General features: G+C 43.1%; 1 protein-coding gene across 3 annotated transcripts in view; it reads left to right on the top strand.

The window, feature by feature from the left end:
• Positions 1 to 14,207, top strand: part of drc7 (dynein regulatory complex subunit 7) — a 76,889-nt gene extending 62,682 nt beyond the window's left edge. For all 3 annotated transcript variants that reach the window (XM_088359792.1, XM_088359783.1, XM_088359797.1), the window contains 6 exons: positions 6,347 to 6,565; positions 6,638 to 6,748; positions 7,575 to 7,685; positions 12,942 to 13,136; positions 13,510 to 13,649; positions 13,749 to 14,207. In XM_088359792.1, the coding sequence (XP_088215918.1) occupies positions 6,347 to 6,565; positions 6,638 to 6,748; positions 7,575 to 7,685; positions 12,942 to 13,136; positions 13,510 to 13,649; positions 13,749 to 13,857 (885 nt within the window). In that variant the 3' untranslated portion in view covers positions 13,858 to 14,207. The remainder of the gene's footprint in view (positions 1 to 6,346; positions 6,566 to 6,637; positions 6,749 to 7,574; positions 7,686 to 12,941; positions 13,137 to 13,509; positions 13,650 to 13,748) is intronic.
• The last annotated feature ends 3,124 nt before the right edge of the window (positions 14,208 to 17,331 follow it).

Here is a 17,331-nt window from a genome sequence, read left to right as displayed (position 1 = left end):
TCACCTCGCTCTGCACCCCATTCTGCCACCTTCGACACTCCAGCCCCCCCCCACCCCCCACCCCCCCCCACCCCCCACCCCCCCCCACCCCCCACCCCCCCGCCAGCTCACCAACCCCCTCTCATACCCCCCGGGGTCACTCCTCTGTCTCCACTCCATCACCCCGGTCTTCCGACGTCCCCCTCTCCTTTACAGATCTTCAGGTGAGGAGTCACCTCAGAAAGATCAAGGCAGGGAACCAGACAGCATCTGGCCAAGACTGCTCAGGGACTGTGCGGACCAGCTGAGTGGTGTGGTCAGGTACCTGTTCAACCTGAGCCTGGGCCTGACTCCCAGGACTGTGGAAGACCTCCTGTGTGGTCCCCGTACTGAAGGTGCCACGCCCCAAAGAGCCTAACCACTTCAGGCCTATTGTCTTGACTTCCCACCTGATGAAGACTATGGAGAGGATCCTCCTGGGTCACCTGCGTTCACTAGTGGGAGCGCAGCTGGACCCACTGCAGTTTGCTTACCGGCCTGGTGTTGGGGTGGACGATGCAGTGATTTATTTACTGCACAGAACACTGCTTCACCTGGAGGACTACAGGAGCACTGGGAGGATCATGTTCTTCGATTTTTCTAGCGCTTTTAACACCATCCAGCCGTCACTGCTTAGGGTGAAGATGGAGAAGGCGGGTGTGGACCAGTGCCTGGCTGCAAGGACAACGGACTTCCTCACCGACCGGCCGCAGTATGTGAGGTTACATCGCTGTGTGTCTGACGCGGTGCGCACAGGTGTCCCCCAGGGTACAGTGCTCTCTCCTCTCCTTTTCACCCTGTTCACTTCAGACTTTACCCACGACACTGCTCACTGCCACATCCAGAAGGGCCAGAGTCGCCTCCACCTGCTGAGGAGACTGAGGTCCTTTGGTGTGTACAGGGCTCTCCTCCGGACCTTCTATGACTCTGTGGTGGCCTCAGCTATCCTCTACGCTGTGGTCTGCTGGGGTGGGGGCAGTACTGACCGGGACAGGGGGAGACTGAATAAGATGGTCAGAAGAGCGAGCTCTGTCCTGGGCTGTCCCCTGGACTCCATTGAGGTTGTGGGTGAGAGGAGGACGTTGATTAAGCTTAAATCCATCATGGATAACACCTCTCACCCCCTCCATGAGATTGTGCGGTCCCTGAGCAGCTCCTTTAGCGGCAGACTTTTGCACCCTCGGTGTAGGAAGGAACGGTTCCGCAGGTCCTTCATTCCCTCTGCTGTCAGACGTTACAACATGCATGCCACCTGATAAAATGAATGTGTTTCGTCTCTGCTATCAGCACTTGTGTTTGTCCTTGTCTGTTATTTACCCTTTTTTTTGTAATTCTGGCACTTGTTTTAGTCTTGCACTTGTATTATTCTTGCACTCATATGCGCTGCTGTGACAAGTGAATTTCCCCGCTGTGGGATGAATAAAGTTCTATCTTCATCATCATCATCATCATAGCAATGGAAGTTGATTCAATACATGATGACACATGAAGCATGTAGAAGGTGAAGAGGATGGGGCCGAGCACAAAGCCCTGGGGGACCCCACTGGTGGTGTGGGGGTGAGGTATAGCATCCCCCAGGACCGCATGCTCGGCCCGGTCAGTGAAGTCGGAGTGAAACCAGTGAAGGGCAGTGTGGGAGAGGCAGTGTGGTGCTGGAGGCGGTGTAAGAGGATGTGGTCAATGGTGTCGAATGCAGCATTGAGGTCCAGAAGAATGTAGAGGTCATAAGAAGGTTGTTGGTCACTCTGATTAGGGCTGTTTCTGTGCTGTGGGAGGGGTGGAAACCGGATTAAAAAAAAATTGTAGAGACTACTGGATTTTAGGTGGTAATGCAACTGGGATGAAACAACATTTTTTTGATGAACGAGCAGCTGGAACTTGGTCTGTAATTGGATAGTGGTACTTGATCTAGAGTAGTAGGTTTTTTTAGAAGTTGTTTGAGGATGGCTGTTTTTAGTGAAGATGGAACATAGGCAGATTGAAGGGAGAGATTGTTTATTTTTGTTTTCAGGCATCTTATTGATTGGTGGTATGTTTTGAATAAGGTTGAGGGCAGTGGATCAAGAGAACAGGTGGATAGTTTTTAATTGCGGATTCAATAAGGCCAAGGCCACCTCTCTTCCCCTTCATGGATCGTACGACTGCGCCATCGACCTTCTGCCTGGCACTTCCCCTCCGAAGGCTTGACTCTACTCGCTGTCCAGAACAGGGTGCAAGGTCATGGGGGGACTACATCCACTGCCCTTCCTCTTGTCGGCGTTCAAGAGTCTCCAAGGAGCCACCATTTTAACCAAGTTGGACATCCGGAATGCTAATCATTTTGTGTGCATCAGGCAGGGCGATGAGTGGAAGACAGCGTTCAATACCCCCAGTGGCCTCTATGAGTACCTGGTGTTGCCATTCAACCAATTCTCCCGCAGTTTTCCAGGCAGTGTTAAACGATGTACTCCGAGACATGCTGGATGACTGTTTTAGTGTAACTAGGCAGCATCCTGATCTTCTCCTGGATGTTCGCAGAGCACATGAACCATGTTCGGGCAGTGTTGTACCACCTATTGAAGAACTCCCTGTACATCAAAGCCAAGGGTGTCCAAACTTTTTGCAAAGGGGGCCAGATTTGGTTAGATGAAAATGTATAGGGGCCAACCATTCAGACTGGCATTCCTCGAACCATTACCATTGTAAATTAACATTACCATTACAATTGCATTACCAGGACAGTTAAAGATTAAAATAATAAATTAAATGAAGGATTTTATGAAAGTTGAATTATTTTTCCTATTATATGTATTGAGTTTGTTTTATTATTGTTATTGTTGTATTAATGAAAAGGGTGATATTGGTGTTGCGACTGCAGTAAAGAGGCCAGGTTGTATCATGTCAGATTTTTAATCCAAATTAAATTATTCTGTTTTATCTTCTGTAATTTAACTTCATACACAACAAAATATTTCATAATCACAAAATAGTAATCCATAGTCTTTTTGTTGTTTGCAATCACTGTTTGCGCACATGCAGTAGTGTTTGTAGAGTTAGTAGTGAGTAGACAGAGTTCTCACCAGTAGTCGGTTGTGTCATGGAACGGACGGAGCAGGACGACCAAATGCAGCTTGGACCAGGGTTTATTGAGCAAACTCAAAAGGCAAACTGACCCAACTTAACAAAACAATAACTGGACTGACTGACCGGGACGTGAGACAAGAAGACGACAGACGTGAAGACATCAAGACATGATGACAACAATGATCCAATGGGGAGTGAGGGGCAGACAGGACTTAAATACTCGGAAGGGACGGGGGAGAATGCACTCGCACCCAATCATGTGTGCGTTCCCGTTCGTACGCATTTCATTTCTGTGGCTCGGTCCGGGTGCGCAGGTCCCTGCGACAGTGCCAGGGGGCCACATATTGATTTTATATCACGATGTAAGTACAATAAGTGTACGTAAGTTTCATGTAGTAAGTGCACAACTGCATTTGCCAATGACCTGAATAACACTGAGATCTGAATAGAATAATGAACAGCAATTTGCAGTAACAATGTCAATGCTTCAAGTTAATATTTTGCGCAATGTAGCATTTAGCCTGTCAAACGCACCTCTTTCAATAAGGTGCCCCCGGCTACCCGGTAACGAGTTTGTCTTAGATTCGTCCGTAATCCAACCACCCGAGTTAAATTAACTCCACCGGAATCAACCTAATTTCTGTACGACGCCAATCCCTCTCAAGTCACCCGAAGCTCGAGCCGAGTAACTCAATTCGAGGCAAGACTTCGAAGTGACCGCATCGTATTGATGGCTCCCCGCTAATGTTTGAAGTTCTTATTACGTTACGGATATTTTTAGATGTCTTTGTTAAGACCTCAGGGATTCGTTTGTATAGCGCACCCAAGCACTAGTTTTGCCGAAGTAAATGTTGCTATGGGTCCGTTCCACTTGGTCGCTCATGCAGCGAGCCGACCAACTTGTTTATTCGAAAGAGAATCGAATTAATAAAAGTGTGACAATAATAGCATTTAAGAAGAAAATTAATGCACTTTATATTATTAATTCTAACTCATATGTAGATTTTGCACTTAACTGTCGGAGTGCTTCACCCCAATTGATTGCTTTAAAAAGAGTAACACCTTTCTTAAAACGAATAAAAATGTTGTACTGTATTTAGATTCGCCCCGTAATTACTTTTGAAGGCAAGTCTATTTTTCGATCGTGTCCTGTTTAACTTTTGACGCGGCCCGACAAATTTAGGAACTGGGCCGCGCCCGACGGACAATCGAAATACTTTTATCCTTCACCTACTCTGATAATCTATTTTAACCATCGTCGTTATTTTATTTAGAGGAAGTACATTTTCAAACGAATTCACTTCTAACGAATTCACTCTTCCCTTAAATATCTACGAAAGTTATTTAATTCTCTAATATGTCCGGAGTTACTTTTTACGCGGCCCGTCAAAAGGGGAAACGGGCCTTCGCCCTTCAAATAATTAAATTACTTTCAGTTCTACACCAAACCAATAATCCGATTTAAACACTTCCGTTAATTTATTCAGACGGAGCAAACTTTCAAATAGATTGAAATTCACTTGTGTCTCAAATAACTACGAAAGTTATTCAATTCTCTAAAATTGTCTGATGTTACTTTTATTTATTACGGTCCTATGTTATACCATAATAACCCCCCGCACATTAATCAAATCGTCAAATCAACCCCAAACCATCGATTGCACCTTCAGTACAAATCAGCGCACAACGAAGTAAATAATATACAGAACACATTTATCGAAGAAACATGAAATAGAATTACAAATCTCAATTACTCCAGAAACCGAACAATTTCACTCACTGATACCCGTGTGAATAAAATCATTCAATCCCAGAACAATTCGATTGCAAAACACAGTTCATGAAAGAGGGAAAAGGTAGACACCAGCTGCGTGCTATTTTTGGTGGAAGCAAAGTCGAGTGATCAATTCGATCTTACTTCTAAAATCCAAATTAGAGAAACAGGCTGGCCTCGAGGGAGCCGGCGGCCCGATGACTATTCCCCCCTCTCGCCAAAATACATAAAAATCGTTCTCCCTCACCTAGTTTCTCTTGTAAAGTTGTCCAGTCCAATTCTTTGGAGTAAATCCAAGTTAATTTCAGACCAGCGATCATGCGTCTCACACAAAGATCCCGGGACTCTGGAAAAAATCTTGAAACTCCTTTGGGCTTCTTCACGTATGAGCGCTCTTTGGGGTAAAAAGCCCCGTAGCAGCCCCTGCAGGACTTTTTATAGACTTGTCTGGTACCTATATCCTCTCTATAGGGTAAGACCGCCTAGTTTCCCACGCCCTATAGAATTTGGTCAGTTTTCCCACGCTGTATAGGGTTTGGACAATTTCCCCCCGCTCGTACACCTGCTGTCCTTCAGCAGATGTTTCCGCTTTGACCACGCATTACTTTCCACCAATGTACAGCTAGCCCCTGGTAAAGCCTTTCACTTCCCCTTTTCTTCACTGTTTCTTCACCTGTTTCATGAAAATAACATTTTAAAGTTACGCTTCAATTAACTCAGAAATAAAAATCCAAACCTTTGATCTATTTCTTTAACCAATTTATGTCACGCCACTATTCTCATAGTGACGGGTCTCTTGATCGAATTGACTAACAATATTGCTTTAAGCGGTTACAGAATACATTTTTAGCCAAGCAAATAAATCAAAAAATGAAAATCACATTTGTGCTTCTCCAAACAATTTATATCACACCACTATTCTCACAGTGGCGGGCCCCTTGATCGAACTGACTAATAATATTGCTTACGCTGTTACAGAATACATTTTTAGCTAAGCAAAGAAATCAAAAAGTAAAAATCACATTTGTGCTTCTGCAAACAATTTATGTCACGCCACTATTCTCATAGATGCAAACTCCCCACAGGGAGGGCCGGAGGTGGAATCGAACCCGCACCCTCCTAACTGTGAGGCGGACGTGCTACCCAGTGCGTCACCGAGCTGCTTAATGTAAACTTACTTCACTGTAAAATCGGGAGATTAGCGCGAGAAAAGACAGATCGGAGGGCAGGTGGGAGACAGTGTTGAAAATTGGGAGTCTCTTGACTAAATCGGGAAAGTTTGCATGTATGTAATTTATTGGTACAAAACAAGCTTTCTGTGTGTGACAGATGCAGTAATGCCATCAAGAATCCGAATTTCTGATACGATTTCATTACTGAATCTTGTTGGATTGCGTGTGTGTGTGTGTGTGTGTGTGTGTGTGTGTGTGTGTGTGTGTGTGTGCGTGCGTGCGTGCGTGCGTGCGTGCGTGCGTGCGTGAGCGATCGTAGAAAGTGTTGGAGCGCTTCCACAGAAATCCAAACAAGGATGCCAACGACGATGTGGCCGAGCGAGTGTTTGTGGCTTCGCAGAGGAGGATAGAGGTGAAATATCATCTGGAGGAGCACCGCTTCGTCCCGTGCATGAGGACCTTCATCAAGCCGCGAGACTCAAGTGACCATCAACACAAGGCTGAGGACTTCAGGCCTGACATGGTTTCTGGCTTCCATGTATGCATACCCTTTCTTGTGTGTTTGTCAGTGGACAAGTGCAGCACAGTGACATTGTTTTTGTTCATCTAGGTGGATCCTGCCAAGAAGCCGCTCCACACTCTGGCTCTGTATGACCTTCTCTCAGACCTTGTCAAAGCTGAGAAGGACGTAGCGCTCCAAATTATGAGTTCTAAGAAAGAGGTGAGAGCACTTAATTCTACTTCATGGTTTTCATTTGATGGTGGTATGTGTCCGTCCTTTATCTGCTGAAAATACGTGTGAGTGACATTGTGAGTGACATTGCTTTACGTTTGATATTTTGTGATGTTACTTTGTGAAAGTTCGAATTGTTTCAGAAAGCCTCGTACAGCATTAGAGATCTGGGCAATCAGCCAACCAGATTGTGTTGTTTTGGCCGTAATGGTGAACTTCAGACCTCTTGAAAACACACCTTTTTTGCATTTTGACCATTTGCGTACCCATTTTTCGTTCATATGGCATGATTGTTCTTCCTTGTTTTTATTTTTTTTTTAAATTAGTTTGTGTTTCTATTTGTTGTTGTTTTGAGGTGTTGAATTACCTTTTGTCTATTTATTTTAAATGCATGTTTATTGCTTCTTCCATGTTGACTGACAGCGAAGTAAGAGATTTTTTGCACTTTATTGGAAAAAACAACTGCCTGAAGAAAGCAAATGGGGAAGTTTTATATAGAAAACAAGATGATCTCTGTGGCACCATCAGACTGATCTAGAAAAAAAAGATACTAAAGTAATACAAACTAAACTAAAACAAATCATTTTGGGGGGAAAAAAAGATGATCTTCACAATGTTGGGGGGTCTCAAAGCTCCCATATGCCTCTGTTCCACCTCCAAAATAAACCTTTTGAGAATCATACAGTCTTATTTGATAGCATCCAGTCAGACTGTTCTGATATCATACAGGATGCTTACTGCCTCAGGGGGGGTTATTTTGCCTGGTTTCTGGGCACTGTGATGATATGCAGTAATGTAGCTAATGTGTGCACAGGTGCAAGACATTGTGGTCTGCCGGGAGCAGGAGGAGACAGACATTCTTCTTCATTTCTCACCGTGGACCACGACTGGCGCTGCCAAGGCCCGCAATCTCAGAGAGGAAATGGTTTGTTGTAGTGTTGTGCATGGCATTCTGCACATACAAATGGCATATTGGAGGCCCAATAATCTCATATTTAATGACTGACTTGCTTTCATTTAGTTTATTTACCTCACGGGGTAAAGAAAATATTTTATAGCAATATCAATATAATTCAATATAAATATCAATCAAAGTGGTGGAATAGCTTGAGAACATTTATTGTGTCTCATGTCTGAGAAGTGTTGCAAAACACCTTCAATTTGCGGCAGCTGTATGGTGTAGTGGTTGGTCTGGTTGTGTTTTAGACAATAATAAGTGAAAATACTTGGTTTTGATCCATTGAAGTTGACTCGTTTTGTTGAAATTGACCACTGTAATGCTTCACTGCAGAAGCCTCTTGAGCCATCAAGGTAAGGCTGCATGCAGATAAAGATCTGCCTAATCAACGGTGTTAGATAACTCAGCTTTTTCTTATATTCAATGCATCACTCATGGTTAAGAAGGAGTTCAGGAAGATGACGCTTGCTCTCTTGACAAATTGAGTTTTTGAGCCTACATGGACGACATGACCATCATTACAACAACAAAACCTTGCACCAGACGACTGCTTCAGAAACTCCAAGAAAACATCCATTGGGGTGAAAATGGAAATCAAACCAAGCAAATCACGCAGCATCTCCATCATTGAAGGCCACTTAAGAGGTGAACCAATTCCAACAGTCCTTGAGAAGCCCATCAAGAGCCTTGGTCGGTGTTATAACGCAGCTCAAAGACACGCAACAGCTTCAGCTACTCCAGCAGGATTTGACTAACGGCCTTAAGCAAATTAACAACACTGCACTGCCAGGGAAGCTGAAGTTGTGGTGTTACCAGTATGGGCTGCTACCCAGACTGCTGTGGCCTTTGGCCATGTACGAGGTTTCACTTAGCCATGCCAATCATTTGGAAAGACTGGTGAACACGTATGTGAGGAAGTGGCTTGGTCTTCCAAGGTGCATCAGCAGTGTCGGACTATACAGCGAAAGAGGTGGAAGACTTCAAGTGCGCCAAGGTTAGGCTGGACATGTCCCTAGCTGAATCCCGGGACCCATGGTTAAGAGGTGCCACTCCTGCCCAAGCAACTGGGAGGAAGTGGACACCTGCCACAGCAGTGACATAGGCCAGATCCACCCATCTGCACCCAAGAAAGAGAAGGATTTGGCCTTGGAGCCATGACACCTCTCTGGCAGAAGGCCTCTACAACTGAGCGTCGCACCTTGGTGGTGGAGGAGGTGTGGCGACACGAAGAAGCAGCTAGAAACGCCAAAGTTGTGTCACAAGCCAAACAGGGCCGCTGGATGAGGTGGGAAGGGATCGAAATAAAAATTGTAGAACTTAATTTACCGTAATTGCCGGACTATAAGCCGCGACTTTTTTCCAAAATTTTTGACCCTGCGGCTTATAGTCAGGTGCGGCTTATATAAGATTTTTTTCGTGATTTTTGTGATGACTTGATCACTTTTACTCTTAACACTATTATATACAGTAAAAGCTACAAAACAAACTGACAAATAACTCGTTTTCAAATCAGACGAGTAAAAACTGGTCAAATATTTTTAAAAAAAGCTATTATTAAAAGTGAAGACAATTTGCAATTCTAGTAATGACACACGAATTTGATGCACAATTTGTCTTCGCGGGCCACATAGAATGATGTGGTGGGCCGTATCTGGCCCCCGGGCCTTGAGTTTGACACCTGTGCTCTAAACCCTTTCTCTTACTCTGCCATATCACTCAGACATTACACAAAGCAGTGGCGCTGTTTGGACAATCTGCATTGTAATTGTACTAAGTTCATCTTGTTTTTCCTTTTTTTAATCACTTCACTGGTTTCTTTTAAATCAAACAAGTTGTTTGATAACAACTTGTTTGATATAAAAGAAACCAGTGAAGTAATCTGCATTGTATTAAAACCCAATCAATCAGCATTTAAATTCAATTCTTCTGACATTTTGCTCACCAAAAACAGGTTGTAATGAATGTGAACTTTTAATGCATTATATTCAGAAGGTTACTTTGAACCTTAAACGGCGGCGCGGCGTACTTATGGATTTTTACGGCCTCCGGCCTCCAGGAGGCGCTCTAGCAAGAAGCAAGAGCGAGACAGGCGAAGAAGAGATAATGCGCCAAAGAAGACGTGCTAGTTTTTGTTTACATTTCGCGCATCACGCGATCAAGACGGACATTACTGAAAGGAAGCCTTTATACACAAACCGTCATCATGGGGGACAAAAGAAATGCATATGATGCAGCTTTTAAGCCAAAGGCAGTCGATGTTGATGACATTATCTTGTGTCTACTCTGGAGCGTACTTATGGACTTTTACGGCCTCCGCTCTCCAGGGGGCGCTCTAGCAGGAAGCAAGAGTGAGACAGACGAAGAAGAGATAATGATCGTCTCGCGCATCACGCACACACCCACATTGACACAAAGACAGCAAGCTTTTATACACAAACCGTCATTATGGGGGATAAAATAAATGAATATGATGCCGCTTTTAAGCTATACGGGTCGCTCGCTAGTTTAATATAATGTAGCGCTTCGTGCATGAATAAGATTAGCATGAACAGAACCTCTTCACACTCGAAGAAATGCATAGAACCGACGACGAAAGAGAGACTGAGAAAGTGTGAGGCGAAGGATATCTAACGCTATTCCAATCGGACACGAAGGAGGAAGACTTGGTTTCAGTGCACAGGAGGAAAATGAAGACGGCTCTTTTTGTACTTTTACTGGTATGTTTTTTTTAACCAGCCCTGTTCGTGCTGTGCTACCGTGTTGCCGCTGTGTAACCGCCGCCATTACCGCCGCGTCTCAGTGACTTTTCTGTGTTAATTCCGTGTTGCTGTGGTATTACTGCCGCGTCACAGGCAGTGTTTGGAAAGAAATGTTAAGGTATGTTATTAAAGCTTTAAAAAAAAAACTTTGTGTCCAGTCTTTCTTTGCTAATAACTCGCGTGCACACTTCCGCGTTGCTGCGGTACTACTGCTGCGTCACAGGCAATGTTTAGAAAGACATGTTCAAGTATGTTATTAAAACGTTCAAAAGGCTTTCTATGTACTGTCTTTCTTTGTAAAAAACTCGTGTGCAAGTGCGGCTTATAGTCCGGTGCGGCTTATGTAAGAAAAAAAAAGAAATATCCCTGAATTTTAGCTGGTGCGGCTTATAATCCGGTGCGGCTTATAGTCCAGCAATTACGGTACGTTAGATATAACTATATATATATATGTATATATATATATATATATATATATATATATATTTTTATATACCATAAATATATATTTATATACCATAAATATATACATATATATATATATACATATATATATATATGTATATATATATATATATATATATATATACTACCGTTCAAAAGTTTGGGGTCACCCAAACAATTTTGTGTTTTCCATGAAAAGTCACACTTGTTCACCACCAAACGTTGTGAAATGAATAGAAAATAGAGTCAAGACATTGACAAGGTTAGAAATAATGATTTGTATTTGAAATAAGATTTTTTTTACATCAAACTTTGGTTTCGTCAAAGAATCCTCCATTTGCAGCAATTACGGCATTGCAGACCTTTGGCATTCTAGCTGTTAATTTGTTGAGGTAATCTGGAGAAATTGCACCCCACGCTTCCAGAAACAGCTCCCACAAGTTGGATTGGTTGGATGGGCACTTCTTGCTTACCATACAGTCAAGCTGCTCCCACAACAGCTCAATGGGGTTCAGATCTGGTGACTGCGCTGGCCACTCCATTACCGATAGCTGCCTGCTTCTGCTCTAAATAGTTCTCGCACAATTTGGAGGTCCCACCTTACCAGCACCAAAGCAACCCCAGACCATCACATTACCTCCTCCATGCTTAACAGATGGCGTCAGGCATTCTTCCAGCATCTTTTCATTTGTTCTGCGTCTCACAAACTTTCTTCTTTGTGATCCAAACACCTCAAACTTGGATTCATCAATCCACAACACTTTTTTCCAGTCTTCCTCTGTCCAATGTCTGTGTTCTTTTGCCCATCTTAATCTTTTTCTTTTGTTGCCCAGTCTCAGATATGGCTTTTTCTTTGCCACTCTGCCCTGAAGCCCAGAATCCCGCAGCCACCTCTTCACTGTAGATGTTGACACTGGTGTTTTGCGGGTACTATTTAATGAAGATGCCAGTTGGGGACCTGTGAGGCGTCTGTTTCTCAAACTAGAGACTCTAATGTACTTATCTTCTTGCTCAGTTGTGCAACGCGGCCTCCCACTTCTTTTTCGACTCTGCTTAGAGCCCGTTTGTGCTGTCCTCTGAAGGGTGTAGTACACACCGTTGTAGGAAATCTTCAATTTCTTAGCAATTTCTTGCATGGAATAGCCTTCATTTTTAATAACAAGAATAGACTGTGCAGTTTCAGATGAAAGTTCTCTTTTTCTGGCCATTTTGAGCGTTTAATTGACCCCACAAATGTGATGCTCCAGAAACTCAATCTGCTCACAGGAAGGTCAGTTTTGTAGCTTCTGTAACGAAGCTGTACATCTGAAACTGTTTTCAGATGTGTGAACATGATTGCACAAGGGTTTTCTAATCATCAGTTAGCCTTCTGAGCCAATGAGCAAACACATTGTACGATTAGAACACTGGAGTGATAGTTGCTGGAAATAGGCCTCTATACACCTATGTAGATATTGCACCAAAAACCAGACATTTGCAGCTAGAATAGTCATTTACCACATTAGCAATGTATATAGTGTATTTCTTTAAAGTTAAGACTAGTTTAAAATTATCTTCATTGAAAAGTACAGTGCTTTTCCTTCAAAAATAAGGAAATTTCAATGTGACCCCAAACTTTTGAACGGTAGTATATATATATATATATATATATATATATATATATACATAGCATATATGTGGGGGGAGCGCACCGATCCAAGCGACCTCACTGGCAATGGTAAACTCCTAACCGCGCTCGGCGGCCACTTGGGGACATAAACTACAATCGGCGGCACACACTGGGAACCTACACCGCAATCGGCGGCACACACTGGGAACCTACAGCGCAATCGGCGGCACACACTGGGGTCCTAAACTGCAATCGGCAGCAACTTGGCGAACAGAACTGCACTCGGCGGCGTTCAGGGTCCCAGGGCCACACACTGGGGACCTGAACCGCAATCTGCAGCTCCTCTCATAGCCTGCAGCTCCCCACTCTTCATTTTACATTTTAATGTGTGTGCATGTCTGTGTCGCTTAGGAACGTGTGGCAACAGAGGAACAGCGGTGGTTACAGGAGAAGGAAAATGACTTCCTGGCTCCCTTTCTCACCCGACTATGTGACATTGAAATTGTGCGGGCTGATGACGCACAGCGTTTATACAATGATTGTTTAACAGAATTTAAGGAGCGTATGGTCGCACAGGCACGACTTATCCAGGAACGTCACGAACAGGTAACTGACATTTGAAAGAATACCAAAAATGTCTTTTCTTTTCAGCTTTAGCATTTTTAAACAATATTTCAATCATTCGTGTGTCTGTCTGTTCATGTTATTTTAAAAAGGGCTTTGGTCAGGCTCTTCCAAAAGAAGGACATTGAACACTTGCATGTTTTGCGTCAATAACAAAAAAGGGCCCGAATTAAGTAAACAATCTTAACCTATGACACATCAAAATAATAGCTGTTTCTTATTTTCGTTACCTTATAGTTTGGTGACATGAGGGGGTCACATTATTAGGAAGTCTGTGACATTCATGATAACTTCTCTGGCAGTCAGTCAAATGTCAACCTGTGTGCTATATGTGTGTGTGTGTGCATGCGTGCAGGCAACACAGGCGCTACAGAAAATACAAGAACATTATCAGGAGGACCAGCAGAACATGAGCCACCAGGAGGAGAAGGAGTATCAAGCCTACTGCGCCCAGCACACCTCTCAGATACACATCGCCCAGAAACGACTCAGCATGTATGTCACGCACACACACACGCACGCACGCACGCACGCACGCACGCACGCACGCACATGCACACACAGCTATATGAATGACACAATGGGTGTTTGCAGGCACAAGAGATCAGCAGCTCAGAGGTATCGTGCACTGGACCAGAGGCTCAAACAAGACCCCAGGCTGGCCCCTTACCTACTCAGCAGAACACACACACATAATATATAAATTAATGTTGTGATTGATTAATAGACTCAAAAAAAAAGATGGATTTTTGTTTGTTTGTTTTTAATTCACAAGTCTAAAAATTGTCTCCTGAGTGCTCCCTGGAAAATATATCTCTTTACGATAAGCTTGCTAACCTGCAACTTGAAATTTGTTGTCAGTATGTATCATGTTTTTAAGTGGCCATTTTGGAGTCATAATTTTGTAAATTCAATATCTCCACATCTCCCCTGCTAATTTCCTTGTTGTATAAAACCCTACGACCCAATGATCACTGCATACAGCTTTAATCTTCTTATTGCTACTTGTTTAGGATTAAAAGGTCTCAAAATAAATCTAGGTCAAAAACAAAAATTATGTTTGACGTTGTTTGTGTCTTGGCCAAGTGCCGGGTTAGCACTGGCATTCAATATATACACATGCACACAAAGAAAGAACAATTGAGACCAGTCTTCAGGCTCCAAAATGATGGTAAACCATGGTAACAAACCATACCAGCTGCATTTGTCTGTTTTCAGTTAAACACCAAGTCGGAATTTTGGGAGAACGTTATTTGACTAAATCCACCACCAAGAACAGACATGAACAGGCAACAATAGGCTAAACCAGAATGGACAAGATACGGCCCGCGGGCCACATCCGGCCCGCCAAACCTGAATAAATTGTATTAAACATTTTCTGGTCATTTTTCCTGCAATGACAATGTTTCCCCAGTAGATGGGGAAGCGCCCGCTCGAGCATTTATTCCCGAAAGTCGTGTCAGAAAGCTCACAAGTGCGTGTACTAGTGATGGGTACCAGCAACACCGATGCGTCGCGCATGTGTCGAGCTCACAGAGCGAAGCCCCGTGTCTGTGCGCGTGTCACATGACCGAAACAGCAGCAGTATCGCCTGTCAAGTAAGCGCGTCAAACCTCTGTTAAATCGCAATTGCGCACTGCTCGCTGCACACAAAATAAAATAACTGATTGGTTAATATCTAATGTTAGACGTAATCTAATGTAATTAAGTGGACCAATGATTTTTTTCTGTGCCTTTTTATAGTGTAAATCAGTGATTGACAGGTGTCCAGCCAATGATATGGTATGGTTCACTTACGCTTCATAGCCAATCATAGCATTGACAGTGCCTGAAAATGTGTCCTGCCCATGCGTGCCGTGCAGGTTAGCCAGCTAACAACACTGCGGCGGAGTCAAGAGATGCAAATGCTAAATTAGCTAACCCCTTATCGTGGCGAAACGAACGAGCAGCGACACATCCACTCGCCAAGCCAAAGTAAATAAGAGATGGGGCGGTTCTTTTAAGATGGGATGGTTGTCGGAGTGTGTGCAAATAAAAGAACGGTGAAACTGGGTGTGATTTTCTCTTTTTTGAGTTAAAGGGAAATGTGCTTTTGGTAGTTTGCAAACATATTTTTAAGGTTGTGTTAAACTTATAATCATATTAATATCTAGTATTGGAGTGCTCGTGTGGATTGGTGGGGGCCGAGGAATGTGCAGGCAAACTGCATGAACTTGTTTTCTTCGAAGTGTTGTGGAATAGGCCCGGATAGGGAGTACCGGAGGAGACCGTCTCAAGGTCGGTGAGGAACGAGAACAACAGCACGTCTATGAGACCGGCCTTCGAGGGGAAAACCCAACCGTCTGACCTCAGCGACACCTGGACCGGGGAGGAGATGGCCATCGACCAATCATCTCACAATATTTTGCATGCTTTAATATTCATATTGTGTTTCTTTAAAACTGGGCAACACGGAAGAATGTGTCGTCTTTTGGTGGTCACAAAAACGCACGAGTTTTAGTGTGAGGGACCCGGGACCCAGGCCTGTATTAGTGCGCTTTGTCAGGAATAAATAATTGGTAAATTTGGTCTAATTGATCTACTGGTCTTCTCTTTGACAGAACGAACTCGCAAAATTGTTAGGTGCGCCAGTGTGTGGATTAGGACATAGCAATTTATGTGTTAAGTGTTGATCGCAATTTGGAGTCAGATCAATAACTAGAATCCGTAACCTAACAGTATGTTGCCACGTTTGGATTGGAATGATTCAGCAGGAGCAGCTTCAGCACCAGTGACCTCCTCTTCAGACTGATCAGTTGTGTCTGTTTCTTCCAATTGGTACTCCACATCATCTTCACCCTCAGAGGCCTGCTCATCTCCATCACTAAAATCCTGTGTGTCCTCTCCCTCATTTGCAGCACATATGCGATCCAAAGCTTCATTTACAGTTAATCTTCTCCTCATTGTTGCATCCTGTGAATTGGAGATGTGTACTCTGCAAGTCACCCCCTCCCCTCTACACTCAAATGGCTTGACATGCCTGGACATGTCTCCCTTTGTTTGTTCAAGAGAAAAGCCCCTAAATGAAGCTCAAGTGGTTGGAGGAAGAGGCTGTTGGTTTATTGTGTGTTTATGATTTTTTGGGGGCATTTTTTAATGTTTTATAATTGAAAATTTTAACCGGGTCAAAAATTATCCAAACACCACAAAAGTAATTTTTTTCACCAGAGCACTTTAAAATTTAATTTAAAAAATATATAGATATATTTTGTTTGAATGGAAGTCCCTGACAAAGTCAAAAAGTTTCAACGCAAAGTACTCTTATGCATGCTAAAACTCAAAACGGGTCAGTAGTGACCCTAACACAATAGGAAGGTTAAAGTATGACTATGATAGAGAAACAAAAGAGATTTAAAGCATAAAATATCAAAATAATCATTAATCGAAATTGAATTATTACAAAGTAGAAATTAAAGTCAAAGTCAAAGTCAGCTTTATTGTCAATTTCTCCACATGCCAAAGACACACAAAGAAACCGAAATTTCGTTCCCCCCTATCCCACGGTGACAAGACATGGCTCACAACAGACAAACAAGTAAACAAGTACAACAAAAGCGTGCTGAATAAATAATGAATAAATAACACAACAATAAATAAATAAATAAATAAATAAATAAGAGGAGCAGGAAAAAAAAAAAGGAGCAAGTGCGCGTACAGCAGACATTCCCGAAAATAGCGCAACAGTGCCGCACGCTACGCAGAAGGGGGTAGCGAGTTCAGGGCCCTAACATGATTAATGAATAACAAGCTTCAATTGTTCGAACAACTAACAATAATTTCCACTCACCATTCTCAATAGAGCAAAAATTATTCAGTCTCGAAGTTCTCTCGATTGAAAACTCAAAAATATAGTAAAAAATGGTAAGAGTCTAGAGGTCTAAAATGCTGTTTGGTGGAAAAGTCCAGTAATCAGTTCTCCTTGTTCCAAAATCCGAATTCTGTTTAAAAGAACAGGCTGGCCTAAAGAATGGAGATGATGATGGCTCCTCTCTCCTGCACCGAGGTCTGCATCTCCTAGCCTGTGTTTGAGCTTAAAATTTGACTAAGTCCAATTTGAAGATAGTATGAATTCATTTTAACGGACCTAGGGCTAATTTCATAAAGAATGAAATCTATCTTTGTCTAATCGACGTTCTCG

This window comes from Syngnathus floridae, chromosome 2 (assembly GCF_059516105.1).
Source record: "Syngnathus floridae isolate MCC-2025c chromosome 2, RoL_Sflo_1.0, whole genome shotgun sequence".
In the NCBI taxonomy this organism is placed as follows: Eukaryota; Metazoa; Chordata; class Actinopteri; order Syngnathiformes; family Syngnathidae; genus Syngnathus; species Syngnathus floridae.
The sequence above is the reverse complement of the archived record's forward strand: the minus strand, read 5'-3'. Positions and strand labels throughout refer to the sequence as shown.